The sequence below is a fragment of the Nannospalax galili genome, unplaced genomic scaffold (assembly GCF_000622305.1).
Source record: "Nannospalax galili isolate Female #2095 unplaced genomic scaffold, S.galili_v1.0 scaffold547, whole genome shotgun sequence".
Taxonomy (NCBI): domain Eukaryota; kingdom Metazoa; phylum Chordata; class Mammalia; order Rodentia; family Spalacidae; genus Nannospalax; species Nannospalax galili.
In genome coordinates, this window is record NW_008355824.1 from 632,401 (window position 1) to 648,555 (window position 16,155).

Below are 16,155 nucleotides of genomic sequence, written 5' to 3' on the forward strand. Positions count from 1 at the left end.
TCCAAACACCCTTTTTAAACCCTAATTCTTGACTATACCACATAGAAAATGTTATCATTTTCTGTATCCAAAAAAGATGTGAAACTTTATACCTGTTAGCATTTCAGAATGGCTTTTAGTAGCTAAGAATTTATTTTAAAATATTTACATATATAGTTTTAAATGCACTTTTCATCTTAGAGTTGGAATTAACTTATTATCAAATAATATAACTATGTCTGAGACACTGTTCAGAGATACTTTAAGTATAAACAATAAACAAATAGTTACTAAGTTAAAAGTGGCTGTTATCAACAAGGCACATAAGATAAACTCATACCAGAATATCAACAAAATAATATTGTGGATATATTTACATAGTAGTACATACCATCATTATGTAATAATAATAAAATGACACACCACACTAATAATTCTTTTTTTAATCTCTCAGAAAGAAAATCCATTATAATTTTAAATAGAGTTTTTTTGTTTTGGTTTTGTTTTATGGTGCTGGAAATTAAACTTAGAGCTTCATGTACATGAGGCAAGCACTGTACAACTGAGCTATATTCCAAACCTTTAATAGTTATTTTTATAGTGAGGCACTAATTTTAAATAAAATTAAATCACTACATCTGGATGACTCATCTAATAAAGTAAATCCACAGAGAAAAAATTTAATATGTTCAGCATGAACAAATGAATATTGCCAAGTGATGGTTATTTTGCATCAGACGCTAAAATTCACAAATTAGGAAGGGAATATGAAGTTATGTGATGATCTAAAAAGAGAGAATGAGAAAGTTTCTTGAAGAAGCTTCCTTGAAAGATGAGTTAAAGAAAGCAATAGAGTTAGAGATGTACCTCAGTGGTAGAATGCTTGTCTAGCATGTGAAAGGCCCTGTATTCAACCCCTAGTCATCAGGGAAAAAAGAAATAGATAAGCATACTTGAAAGAACTCCACCAGGTCTTTGTAGACTGAGGCACAAGACTGTGCCATCAAACACAGACCCTCACAAGATGTCAAGATACCTGGGAGAAAAAAACTATAATTTTTCCAACTGAAAGTTATTACCCTAAATATTAACTGCGTATTCAATGTATGTCTTTAGGAAGGCCCCTCAGAAGCACAATGACTTTCAAATCACGAGGCATGTTATCACACACTTTATCCACTACTCATTACATTGGCATGACTAAGTAGACCCCTGGGTATGTGCCCCATCCTCTCTTCATCACAGATGCCTTCCAAAGCTTCAAATCAGCAATAGCTTGGTTTGAAGAAAATTATACATAGTATCCAGATATTACCACTTTCTCATACTGCTTGAAATCTACAAAAATGATTCAAAAATAGAACATGGTTCTACTTTAAGACTATCACCTCATCCCTGTGGGGCCAGTGAAATGACTCAGTGGGCAAAGGCACTTACCACCAGGCCTGAGAATCTGAGTTTCATGTCTGGGACCCACATGGTGGAGGAAAGCCAACTCCCATAAGTTGTCCTCTGACCTTCACATGCATGCCATTGCACACCTGGTTCCCCACCCCACGCAAAATCTATCACGTGTGAATAAAATTCATTATTAATTTAATCTTTAATGTGTATATCCTCATCATCAAAATGATAATCGTGGAAAGTATGTATTATAGAAAACTAACCTACATCAGTCTGGGGAATGACAAATGATTATGTAATATCTAACCATAGAGACAATTCTTGTCAAATTGCAAACAAAAAGAGCAAGTATTGAGGTTAGGTATACAGTCAGATGACTAATCAAAGCCTTTAGTGAGTGAAGGAGTCTGGCTCTGTCCTTCACTTTTTAATGCACACCAGTTACATTACAACTGTGTGTGAGCTAAAATAACATAAATGAGAGCCATCATGGGAGATGATTTCTGCACCACAAAACAGTTTTAGTGGTTATTTTGCTTGGTAAGTCCATATGTATTCATAGTTTTAGAGTTTTCAGGAATCTATCAACTGAACATTTTTAAATGTCCATAAGAGAATATGGTTGAATTTTTCTATATTTTTAGTGATAAAACCCTAGAAAAGTATCTGAAAAGTAGGATTAATCAACTAATTTAGCATCTGGACACCTGTAGTGATAAACTCACCCCCAGTAGAGTTAAAGGTCATGATCTGTATAGTTTATATTACATATGACCATACTATAACTCTACAATTCTTCCTCATTCTTAAAATTTCATAGTTTTATTTTCATTATCATTATCTGTTTCAGATTTCTTCTTTCAAGGAAAAAATGTTCATTAGCAACCAGTTGCATATGTGTGTGTTTTTAGTAGGGTCTCACTGTGTAGGTCTCTGGTTGGCCTAGAATTTGCTATGTAGATCAGGTTGGTCTGGAATTCACAAAGATCTGCCTGCTTCTGTCCCCAGAATGCTGGGATTAGAAAGGCATATATGTACCATGCCCAGTAGGAGTCCTTCTTACCTATGCATCATAGTCACATCTCTTGCTTTAGTACTCTGAACAGTAGTCACAGACATGCTACACTGCTGACCTAGAGCCTCCAAACACGTTCTAATTTTCAACAGCCAAATATATTATACCTATTTTTCCCTGGGAAAATATATTTCTTAACTCCTTCCCAAAAGAATATTTGTTGTCAGCTGTTCAAATTCCTCCTTTTTGCTAAATAGCTTTTGTTGTTGAATCCAGTTTTTTACACAAACTTCTTCCATAGGAAATAACACATTGATTTCATTTCCCCACCTCTTCTACCAGATTGATTCATTAAGAGTAAATCCATGTCTATGCTTTAATACCTGCTCCTTGGAAGAAGACCAATGCATATTTGCTGAACTGGGTTTTCTTTTTAATTGCTTTTGCTTACAAAGTCAGGATGACCTCAGAGTCACCCTCTTTCTGCCTCAACCTTGGCTGGCTGGAATTACAAGTGTGAGCCACCATTCCCGGCCTTCTTATTATCCTTTGATTCATCTCCTTGGCAGAGACAGTGCTATTGTTTTCTGTCACTTCCTTTATATGGTACATTGTAAACAGAGTGTCTTAGGTTACATTGTCGAATTGATGATTAAGAAGTCAATTCACAAGAATCAAACTTCCACTGAGTGTGAGTCAAGGCACTTAAGAAGCAGGAAGAACAAAACAGACACAGCAGTGATTCAATCGAAAAGGATATGACTGACGTTATTTCTCTATTCATTGTAACTTTGCTTCCACATACGCAAGTAATAATTATTCTATTGAGCAGCTATAGGATAATACAACTATGAAAAGCAAATTCTAAGTCAAAATCATTTGTTCTTTTTAGCGAGTAATATATTAGCAAAGAAAACCTCAAGGAAAGAATACAGTCCTGTGAATAAAATAGAGTTTTGAAATTATGAGTTCTTCAAGTAGAGGACATTTTTCACTCCATATAAAATTTTGCTATGAATTGATATATCTTACTAAACATACAAAATTAAAAACTGAACTCCGGAGAGCATAGCAAATAAAAATTACCTTCTTGAAGGCAGCTATGAAGAATGTAAGGAAACTGTGCCAGATTTCCCCTTGAGCAGGTGTGGCCCTGTCCTCTCAGAGCCACTGACAGCTCAGTGGCTTTGCCTGGTGTTTAGACAGGTTGACTTTCTGCAAAGGGTTCTTTTGTCTCACTAATTTATTAGGCAACGTAATGTAAAGCGTGTAACTGTAATTGACACATAGACTTGGATACTCTTTCCGAGACTTATAGAAATTTAAGAACATAGAGCGCACTAATATAGACACTTAAATTGTTTACCTCATAGGTAATGCCCTTCTGAATTCATCAAGCAGGAATAGCTAGTGGGTTTGCAGTTCTCTAGATATGAAATTAGAAGTATAGCTCATTTGCCTACTATCCTCATACTTTTCCCACATTCATTGAACAAGGTTGTAATTCTGCACCTATATGGACTGTAAATTATTTCATTATAGATCCCAAAAAAAGATTTCTGAAATTATGAGTTCTTCAAGTAGAGGACATTTTCCACTCCATATAAAATCTCATTCCTGGACAGAAATGAGAAGACAATTCTAAACTCTGCCTCAGTGCCGAATTAAACTTTTTTGATCCAAAAATAAATGCAAAGTAGGGTGGCATGCTTAACTGGATATTTCAGATATTTGAAACTTAGCACATGAAGAACATAAATTGTAAAATGTTTAAAATATAGTAAAATTCACTTCACACAAATATAAACACTAAAACTAAAATCAGAACTACTACTTGACCCTGCTGCTCCATTCCTGGATATATACTTAAAGGATTCTAAGTCAGCAGACCATAGAACGTCCGTGTTTGTTGCAGCACTATTCACGATAGCCAAGGTGTGGAATCAGCCTAGATGTCCATCAAAAGACAAAAGTATAAAGAAAATGTGGTAACTATATCAAATGGAATTTTAGTCAGTCATAAAGAAGAATGAAATTATGAAATTTACAGGAAAATAGATGTAACTGGAGGCCATTATGTTAGGTAAAATAACCCAGACTCAGAAAGACAAATATCACATTTTGTCTCATTCATGTAACCTACACTCGCATGTATGAGTGTGTGTGTGTGTGTGTGTGTGTGTGTGTGTGTGTGTGTGTTGAAAGTCAAAGGGCAGACTATGAAAGGGGAGAAAGGTCTAAATGGAGGGGGAGATGGAATGAGTTATGGAATATATATCATGAAAGCAGAAGTGGGGCCTATTTGGGAAGAAGGGGACCAGCCAGAGGAGAGAGAGATGGAAGAAAGCAGGGAGGCAATAAGAACAAAATATAATTAGATATATATGTGAAAACACCCCAGTTAAACCCATTTCTTTGTATGCTAATCAAATCTTAGTTTTCACTTTAAATTTTTTTTAATTTTATTTATTATTTTTCTTTTTTTATGTGTATGAGTGTATTGCCTGCATGTATGTGAGTGCACCCGTGTTGTGCAATGCCTCGGAGGTCAGAAATGTATTAAATGTAACAACATCTGTACTTCCTCCTAGTTATTAGGATTATTTGTCAAGGTATCAGCTGGGATTTAGTAGAAAGTTACCATTTCTCATATATTTAAGGACATTTCAGAACCAAACCACTTTTTCAAATAAATTGTATTGAGGAACTTTAATATTTTTAGAACTAAGAGTAAGTATGAAGATTTTATTTTTCTCTATACTAATTTATGAATATGGAAATAGCAGTCAAGATAAATAAAATGTTATAGGGCATTTCTAAAACCAAAATCATTGCTATTAATATTAAAATAAAATGTTCATGAATGTAAATATTTCATTTTCTTTTCCCCTGACTTTTAGACATTGCAATGCCAATAGGAGAAAATCTTCTCAATACATGTAAGTTCATCAACAAAATTATTATCTATCAAAATTTGGTCCCTAGAATGGCAAAGGGGGCCTCTACTTGAGGTGTAATAGAAAGCCAATTTTTAGAATCTTGTATGAAGGTTACTGAAGTTGACCTTAAATTGACTGGATGGATTTAAATGAAGAACATCATTACATGCCATAATGGCAGACAGGGTCTAGGGACAAGCAGTGGTAATTAAGAACTTAGAATCTAAAAGCAGCAACATGTGCATTTTGAATCCCAGATGTACCAAATTCTAACACGAAGAATTAGCATAGGTTTCTTAACTTCTGGAAACCTTGTTTCCAAATACTGTAAATATTAAATAAGATGACATGAGTAAATTACTTACGAGAGTACCCTGCTGACCATAAGCATTCAGTATGTGTCAGCCCTTTCTATTTTCTGTTTGCCTATGAAATTCCAGGCCTAGAAATTCTCCCTGGAATTCTGACTCTAGCAGCTAAGTTTGTGTACAGATGAGAAAACTACATGCCTAGTATACAACCTTCTGCTTCTTTTCTGGGCAAGGCATTCTGCTTCTACTCCCCCAATACCTCTGCTGGGAAATATGACACAGGTATGCTGGGACCCAGAGCAAGCTGCCAGAAAAAGCGCTGATTTTATCTGGGAACTGAGACCAAGACTGATTGGGGCGACTTGATTAGAGCTAGGTGACACTGACCCAAAATGCTCTACCTTGTCTTAGTCACTGCATAATTACTAAGAAGAACTTAGGAAAAATTTTAAAACAAAGCTCTTTTGGATTATTTTTCTGTCTCAAAGATTTTGAGTAAATACTCCTCCAGTAACTTAATAAAACATCTTTAAACAAGTTATTCCAGTTAAATCTTGAGTATATTTAAAATCCAAATCCACAATTGAGAAGTTGTCAGTCAGGTACATACAAGTCAGGACAGGAATAAGAGCAATAGTAATAAAGAGATCATCCAATTTGTGTGTCTCACCCCCAGCTGGAACATTAACACCACGTGATCTATCTAGGGTTTTAATGATACTTTAAATAAAATACAGGGAGTAGGTGGAAAAACCAAATAAGGTTAAAGAAAGAATAGAGCTTTGGTGTATGCATAATAAAGTATGTTAAAATACATTAGAAGTGGAAGAGTAGGTAGATCCTAAAACCCTGCAGGTTCTCTGATGTTTCTGAAGGTATCAGCCAGTTGTCTTCATTATATTCTTTAAATTCTTGAAATTTACCATCTGCTCCCTTTCGACATAGTAAAGCTACAAGGTGACCTGTCAGACTTTGGCAGAGGTAATAACAAGGTGACACTGCTGAGGTGGTGGTTGAAAGCTTAACAGACACAACAATCATGAGTAAATGAGAACTTCAGATGGAACTTGAGATGCATAGATAGAAATTAAGTGAGAATTATGAGTAAGCACAGAAACAGTGAAGTCAAGTTGCCTGAGGAGGCTCCTATCCCACAGAAAAGAATCTTTGTTTTTGTATTTCTCGGAAGGAAGCTGAGTAAAAGCCGACTTCCTTTAGGAGTAGCCCAAACAGAAGGGAGCATAGGGAGGAACCATTATTCCTCTGGGTCTTGGATTATGTGCTCTATCCTCTGTACAATCCATGATAAGGGAGTGGAAAGAAAGAAAAAGAAAAAAGGGAGTTGCATCCAGTGAGTCAGTGTGAGAGCACCCCTTAGAAACAACAGGCACAGGTGAGTGTTCACAGAAGAAGATGCCTTAACAATCTGAGGTTTGGAGTACAACTAGAAAATAACCAGGCACTAAAAGCAATGTACAAACTTAAAGATTTCAGAAGGCCACTTAAGACCTTTAGGAATCTATAGGCCTCCCCCATGCTTTTAGTGCCTTCCTACCTTCAGGAAAGAATATCTCAAAGTACATCTGGTCAGTATAATCCATATCCCTGTGAAGCAACTGAACATCAAACATTTCTAATTTATTTAAATGTTCTTATTCTTGATACCTTTCTGTAATCCAGCATGCCTCACCCTTAACACTATTGAAATCGAGTCAGTAATTCGTTGTTTCAGTGGTTATCATTTACTATAGAACATTTAGTAACATCCCTGGCCTTTACCCACTGCATAGTCATAGAAAATTCCCCAAACCCCAGCCACTTGAATAACAAAAAATGTCCCTGACACTGCCAAATACTACCTACTGCTTTAATCTATGCCTCTCCCTGAATTGATTACAATTTTTTTCATTCCCCAAATACAGTAGCAAACATGTATCAGTTTCACTTCAAGTCTATGCATGCTTTATTTCTACAAACATTTGCTGAGCTCCTTTTATGTGATATGTTTTCTGTGGTATGTTTTGAAGACACATTTTTTTAATTTATTATTTTTATTTTTTATGTGTATGTGCATTTTGCCTGCATGTATGTAAGTGCACCTGTGTGGTCAGAAGAGGGCATCAGATCCTCTGGAACTGGAGTTGCGGACAGTTGTTTGCTGCCATATGAGTGCTGGGAAGCCAACCCTGGTCCTCTGTAAGAGCAGCCAGTGCTTTTAACTGCTGAGCCACCTCTCCAGTCTCAAAGGCATATTTATTTAAAGTATAATTCCTGATCTTTAAAAACATTTGCCACTGAGATGGCAATCTCTACAAAAAGATAACAAAGGAAAATTTCATTACCTTAGTTGGAAAGTTAAGACCATCAAGGGAATCAGAGAATCAGGCTGACAGATAATGAATTTGTACTTTTACTACAGATTAGCTTTAAAGGTTCCAGCAACTATTGGTCCTAAGTAGACAATAAAGCACAGTGCTACTTCACAAAAGCCTGTGACTGGAAATACTGGCCATTTTCAGGTCATATATTTTTATCTAGATCCTATGTTTTGAGACTTGAATTAAGCACGGTTCTATCTTCTCTGTCTCATTAGTATTCATATTCATTAACAGGAATATGACTATTTGCATATTATTCATTGCTTTGCAACCTTCACTAAAATTTAAAAATATATAAAGTGCCATTTCCCTGTGCAACTTAGTACTGAGTAAGGTTGTTATCTTTTTAAATCAAACTATAGGGGAAGCTGGAGAGTTGGCTCAGCACTTAAGAACATGGCTGTTCTTGCAGAAGACCTGGGTTCAAATCCCATCACCCACATGGCAGCTAACAACTGTCCGTAACTCCAGTTCCAGGGAACCAGACAGCCTCTTTTTCCTCTGTGGGCATTGCATGACATGGGTGCACTTACACATATGCAGGCAATACACGTGTACACATAAAATAATAATAAATAAATAAAAATAAACATTAAAAAATCAAACTATAACCACACAAACCTCTTATAACAGATCATAATAATAAGGTCAGATAGACACAGAGTATAAGTGAGAGATGGGCTTAGAGCAATAAGATGTTGCTCTATTTTGAATAACTAGGATTTCTCAGGAAATCATATTAGCAACAAATCCATCCTAATTTCTCTAAAACTATGAGGTTTTTCCTTAGTAGTTAATAAGGACACATATTATGGGTAGTTCATTTAGTATAGCAACACATGCATAGGCAATATCAACACTAACGAACTCTCCTTTGAACAGGTTGTGGGCAACGCACAATTACTCCCTCTGGCAACAAAATAGCAGGGGGCCAGGATTCTGAGGAAGGAGAATGGCCCTGGCAAGCTAGCCTTCAGCAGAACCAAGTTCACCGATGTGGAGCCACTCTGATTAGCAACAGCTGGCTTATCACTGCTGCTCACTGTTTCATAAGGTAAGATCCAACACACATGAAGGTCTCAAAGGCATTCAAGCACCTTAAAGTCTGATAATATCTTTCCAGAGATATGGCCCTACAGCTATTCTTTCAATTGTTCAATATTGCGAGGTGGAACCTCAAAATTACTCCACAATTTATCAGTAAAATGACAAATATAATCAGTCTAGAACAAAGTTTGTCAAACATGCTACTAATGATATTTTGGATCAGATAACTCTTTGTTATGGAAAGCTGTCCTGTGCATGATGGAACAGGTGGTGGCACTCCTGCACTGACCCACCAGGAATAGCAACATTCTTCAATGTATTGAGTCTCTGTGCATTTCGTACAAAACATCTTAATCATCTTTATACCCCTGTCCCCCATCTGCATCTCCCCATAGCCCCCCACCACATTTCATGCTTTCTATCATATATGTTAAGGTCTATCCAGACAAGCTTTTGCACCCAGATGTCTCTCTGTGCAAGTTCATCCACTGGGATCTAGTCAGCCTATCTAGAGTCATTCCATTAAAGAAGATCAACTCTCCCTCACCCAACAGTAATCAGCTTCCATTAGTTCTTTGGCTAAGGTTGGGGCCTGCTGACCATTTCTCTCAATATTAAAAACTACAATGTCAGGGCTGGAGAGATGGCTCAGCAGTTAAGAGCATTGACTGTTCTTTCAGAGGACATGGGTTTGAGTCCCAACACCCACATGGTGGCTAACAACCATTTGTAACACCAGTTCCAGAGAGCCAATGCCTTCTTCTCACCTCTGAGGGTATTGCATGGCACGGGTGCACTTACACAAATGCAGGCAACATACTCATACACATAAAATAAAAAATAATAAATAAAATACAAAGCATTGCCAAGATGGGTAGACAAAATGGTTCTGATGAAAACCACCAGATGAGAGTCATAGGCTACAAATTACAATGAAAAAATTTAAGTCTGAAATTGTATGTGAATCTTCATTATAGTTGGTTTTATTTGAAATGTATTTATTTAGTTTTGAGAGAGAATATCGTTATTCAACACAGGACAACCTTAAACTTGCTATATAGCTCAAATTAGCTTCAAACTTGTAATCCTCTTGCTTCTGCTTACTAAATATTTGAATTATAGGTATGGATTATCTATTGTTGCACAAAAAGATTGCCAGATATACCTCTATTTTTCAGTGTTAGGGATGGAACCAGGGCCTCGTGCACTCCAGGCAAGTACTCTACCACTGAGCAGTTTAAAAACAAACAAAAATTCATCTCAGACTTCATCAGCTCTCTTCAAAAGCATGCTTGCTTCTTCTGGTACTTTGGTGGAGAGCTTGGAAGTTCTCTAGCAGCACTGCTCTTCAGTGCATAGTGTGCAGATCATTGAATAGCAAGCAACAACACAAGTCAAAACTGTTTTCTGTCATTTTCAATGACTGAAAGAGATTTAGACTTTTGGTTTCCATAAGTTGCTTGTTCATATCCCTGCCCACTTTCTATCCATTCTTATTATTATATGCTCTTATGTTTATCTAAGTGTTTTCTATTCAAATAAAGAAATGGGAATTGTCTTTCTTTTTAATTCTTTTGGACAGTCTCAGTATACAGCTCAGACTGGCTTTGAATTTGCTATGCAGCCCAGAATGGCCTAAACTCACCATCTTCCTGCCTTTGCTTTCCAAGTTCTGGGCTATCATGCCCAGCTATTGGTTATCTTTTAAGGCAGAGTTTATTGAGTTATTCAAAAGTCTGTATATAATTTTTTTAATTTTTATTTTATGTGTATGAGTGTATTGCAAGTGTACCCATGTCATGCAATGCCGTCTGAGGTCAGAAGAGGGCAGTGGATCCCCTGAAACTGGAGTTACAGACAATTGTTAGCCATGATGAGTGTGCTGGGAATTGAATCTGGGTTCTCTGCAATAGCAGCCAGTGCTCTTAACTGCTAAGCCATCTCTCTAGCCCCGTTATCATTATTTTTATTTCTTCTCTTACACACAGATTTTTTAAATACACACATACACACTCACACACACACACACACACACACACACACACACATACACACCATGAAAGCTCAAATGACCTAATTATTTTTAAAACGTTAAGTGAATAATTCCTTAAACTCCAATATACAGAACTTTTAATAAATAAATCTGTTTCCTTTAAGGGCTCAAAATCCCAAAGACTGGAATGTTAGTTTTGGGCTTCTTTTAAATCATCCACAAACACAACGAACTATCAAGAATATTATAATCCATGAGAACTACCATTACCCTGCACACGATAATGACATTGCTGTTGTGCGTCTGTCTTCGCCAGTATTATATACAAGCAACATCCGAAGGGCCTGTCTTCCAGAAGCTACTCAGAAATTCCCACCCAATTTAAACGTGGTGGTCACTGGATGGGGAACGTTAAAGTCTGATGGTAAGTTCCTGACCTCTTTCTACTATAGGATTCCAGTTTTAGGAATTAAAAGGAAATGGATTTAGAATTACAACTAAATCTGAAAAATACTTTCTCTGGGTCATTTAATATAGGATACTATGTGATAGACAAAAATTATCATCAGGATCATTCATATAGAACCTATAGTTTCACAGATCTGCTTGCTGCAATTCTCCTGAAATGGCAATTGTTTTAGAAATTTTTCACTTGGATTCATAATTTTCCTCTATGTCATTCATTCACTCAATAAACATTTATCCCTCAGCAGGAAACTGGTTGAGGATACTTGAGCAAAAAACTGCTTATCATATGCATTTCCATGACCCTAATCACATGAACATTCAGTACCAATATGTGTTCATAAGTATATTTTGAAGGCAGAAAAATAAGCCTAAAATTAATTTTAAGATTCATAACCACAGTAATAAGCTTAGCTTAAAAATATATAAACAATTATGAAATGTATGCTTCTGACATGTTATTTTTAATTTTACTTTCTAAGACATATGTAGTAAATGTAAAATTCTAAAACATTTTAAAAGTAAAAAAATTCTATCATATATAATACACAAACTATTTCTGTATGTGGTCATTTTAGCAATAGTTTGGTGTGTTCACAAACATTTCTTGCTTTCATTAAAACATGCTTCTTTTGCTTGAAAAACAAATAATATTAACATTAAATACCAATTCAGATAAATTAATATTGAATTTAATAAAAAGTATACAATCTAGGGGGCTGGCAAGATGTCTCAGCAGATCAAGGTGCTTGCCTCCAATCCTAACATCTGGAGATGGATCCCCAGAACCATATGAAAGGAGGAGAAAACTGACTCCCAAAAGCTGTCCTCTGACCTCCACACATGCACCATGGTGCATACACACACACACACACACACACACACACACACGCACACACAAAAATACACAATTAATTAAATAAATAAATAAATAAATAATGTAAACTAAAATTTTGCAATTCTCTTTTTTAAAATACATAATTTTCTTTCTTTAGGAGAAAGTCCTAACATACTCCAAAAAGGATTGGTGAAGATTATAGATAATAAGACATGCAACAGTGAGAAGGTTTATGGTGGAGTGATCACACCAGGAATGCTGTGTGCTGGGTTCTTGAAGGGCAATGTAGATGCCTGCCAGGTAATTCTCTCTAGCCTGTTTCAAGAATTTTTTCTAGCATATTTATATTTCTAATAAACAGTTCAATTTTCTCAATATTGTAGTTGTGTGTTTTAAAGCCAAAGTATTTATATGTATTTTGATATCATTAAAGTCCTGGGGTGCAAAATCACCGTTCTTGTTATAAGAAGCTGTGAGTCAGAGTGAGGAAGAGACTTACTTAAAATGAGCAAATGGTCTGGGTGATGGCTTATCGGCCAAGAGCATGTATTACTCTTGCAAAGGATATGAATTTGGTTCCCAGCACAGTTGTCCAGCAGCTTATAACTGCCTGTAACTCCAGCTCCCGGGGATCCAGTTCCCTCTTCTGGCCTCCGAGGGCACTTGCACTCATGTTCATACACACACAAACACACACACACACACACACACACACACAAACACACACACACCAACACACACACAATTTAAAATAAAATAAATATTTTAAGTAATGTATATCCCTACCATTTTATGTTTCGTATATATTCATATAAAATACATTGTATGAAATTCTCAAGGAATTAATGACTTATTTCATAATCAATGAGTCAATCAGATATATCACTGGGTAACTATAGTTTATTTGGTCTTTCTCCAAAAATCATTCAGTTGGATCTAATACTAAATCAGTCATGGAGCTTTTACAATTCAGCTCCAACATTCTAAATATTGTATTTAATTAACAACCTTTATCCACATAAAGCATGTCACATTCCAAGCATGGCTTTAAGCTTGTTACAAATATTAATTTATTCTAGTTATATATCCTGTGCAGCATATTCTACAGTTGTAAAACCTATTTCTGATATAGAGATTGAGGTAAAGAGTCCAGGTAACTCATCTAACTTAACTGAGGAAGTTGGATCTTGTGTCCATACTCTGAACTCTAGACCCAATTACATTTACTTACACTTAGTGAACTTTTAATATCCCCACTGTTATTCATAACCAATAATCCTGGGCCTAACAAAAATACAAATATAGTTATCTAACCAGGCACAGTGATAAATACAGAAAGAACCTCACTTTATTCATTGTTATGTGCAGTAATTGACTATTAATCACATAACAGACTATGTGCTATGTATAGGGAAGTTAAAATTAATGGAGCATATTCCTGTACTCTGGGAACAAGAAGATATACAAATAAACTTTCATAATACATAATTATCCTCTCTAATTACAGGCTTCACTCTTTCATTTTTTCATTAATTAAGCATATTCTTGGGGATCATGAAGAGGTTAGATTCCCATTCCACCTAGTTTTCTCTCAGTTCGTCATCCCCAGTTTCATTGCTCGTAACCCTCCACACTCTAGGACCCATGTTTTACTTCAGTCACTGTATTTACAGCACCCTCAATGACTTCATCTTCTACTTCCTCCACACCTATCCTAATAATCTTGAATCACAGAGTAATCTATCAGTAAGCTTTATTTGCAAGCTACCAAGCACAACTAGATGAAATATTTCCTTCTTGTAAGTTTAAGTAATTTCATAACACATAAGTCTTTAACTGTACAACTCTTTAGCGCATCTTTTTGTGCTCTGTCAAGCATTCATTATATTCTTTGCCACTGTTCTAGTTTGCTTTCTGTTGCTGTGATAAACACCATGACTAAAAACAACTTGGGGAAAGTTTACTTCAGCTTACACTTCCAGTTCACAGTCCATTGTTGAAACAAATCAGGGCAGGAACTCAAGCAGGAACTCAAGCAGAAACCCATGAAGGATGCTGCTTACTGGCTGTCTCACTGGCTCATGCTCAGCTAGTTTCACTATATAGCCCAGGCCCACCCAAGGATGATGCTGTCCACAGTGGGCTGGGTTCTCCTACATCAATCATCAATCAAGATATGCCCACAGGCTGATCTGGTGGAGGCAATTCTTCAACTGAAGGTGCTTTTTTCCAGATGACTCTGGGTTGTGTCATGTTGACAAAAAAAAGCTAAGTAGGACACCTACTTTCCCACTATGTCCCACCCAATCTTCCTTAGAATATTATAGTTCCTCCTATCAACCAGGAAAAAATTAAAGAAGTCAAATGAAAACACCTTTAATCTCATTCCTTCTTGATACATTCACATTTGTACACATTCTTATCCTCTAGTTTCAAGATAAACAAGTTTCTTCTATTATTTAAAACTGATCTCTTGCCAGTGTTCCTCATTGTCTCTTTTCATCTACACAATTATCTGAACTCTGTTAATGTTGCGTTCTTCCATATTTTTAAACTACCCCATTTTATTGATTCCTTTTGTGCAATAAGAAGGCATCATCTCATTTTTTAATATTTTATTTATTTTTATTTTATGTATGAGTGTTTTGCCTGCAAGTATGTATATGCACCCATGTCATGCAATACCCACAGAAGTCAGAAGAAGGCATCAGATCCTCTGGAACTGGAGTTAAGGACAGATGTTAACTATACTGTGGGTGCTGGGAACCAAATCCAGGTCCTTTTGCAAGAGCAGCCAGTGCTCTGAACCTCTGAGCCATCTCTCCAGTACAACATCATCTCTTTTTAAGACAACTCTTAGAAACTTTTAGTAGCTCACGCAACTCAACACCAAAAATTCAATGACTGATTTTAAAATAGGCAAATGGCCTGAATAAACCTTTTGTTTTTTTTCTGCCTTTTTGAGACAGGGTCTCTCTGTACTGGAACTCACTATGTAGGCCAAGCTGGCCTTGAACTCACAGAGATCTGCCTGCTTCTGCCTCTGGAGTGCTGGGATTAAAGGCATGCACCACCAAGCCCGGCCAATAAATTTATTTTTAAAGGCATAGACATAGGAATTAGAGAGATGGCAATATAGTGCTTGCCAAAGAAGCATGAGGACCTGGTTTCTGGTTCCCAGCATCCACAAAAAAAAGAAAGAAAGAAATAAAAAAAAGCCAGAAGTGATGGCACGCGCATCTAATTCTAACACCAGAGAGACAGAGACAGAAAGATCCCTAGAGCCCAGTAGCTAGCCACTCTACCTGAATTGATAAGCTCCAAATTTAATGAGAAATCCTGTCTTTAAAAATACAGTGGAGAGCAATCAAGGAAGGCATCTGACATCAACTTATGACCTCCAAATACACATACATACATGTGCACACACAAGTGAACACATATTTCACACACGCGCACAGGCACAAACACAAATTGCGAAAAAGTATATAAAAAGATGCTCAATATCAATGATTGCCACAGAAGTGCAAATTAAAAACATTAGATTAAAAACTATACTTTCAGATATTGTTTCTATAGTTTATTAGAGAAGCTGTGCAGAGTACCAGAATTACAAGGAGGAAACGTACCATTCTCACCTGAGTGCGAAGCTAGCTTTTTGTGTTGCTTCGCTGCAACTGCCGCTTGCCAATGATCATTCTTCTCTCTTTCAGGAGAGCAGAGGGAAAGAATGAAGTCTGAGTGGGAAAGAGAGAGAGAGAGAGAGAGAGAGAGAGAGAGAGAGAG

The 16,155-nt window shown here is 36.4% G+C and overlaps 1 protein-coding gene and 1 pseudogene across 1 annotated transcript in view; both read left to right on the top strand.

The window, feature by feature from the left end:
* The window catches only part of LOC103750658 (transmembrane protease serine 11C-like), a 59,273-nt gene that overhangs the window by 41,291 nt on the left and 1,827 nt on the right, over positions 1 to 16,155 (top strand). The window contains exons 6-9 of the mRNA XM_008853822.1: positions 5,299 to 5,337; positions 8,909 to 9,080; positions 11,231 to 11,490; positions 12,527 to 12,669. Of these exons, the coding sequence (XP_008852044.1) occupies positions 5,299 to 5,337; positions 8,909 to 9,080; positions 11,231 to 11,490; positions 12,527 to 12,669 (614 nt within the window). The remainder of the gene's footprint in view (positions 1 to 5,298; positions 5,338 to 8,908; positions 9,081 to 11,230; positions 11,491 to 12,526; positions 12,670 to 16,155) is intronic.
* LOC115067775 lies at positions 15,918 to 16,115 on the top strand (annotated as a pseudogene).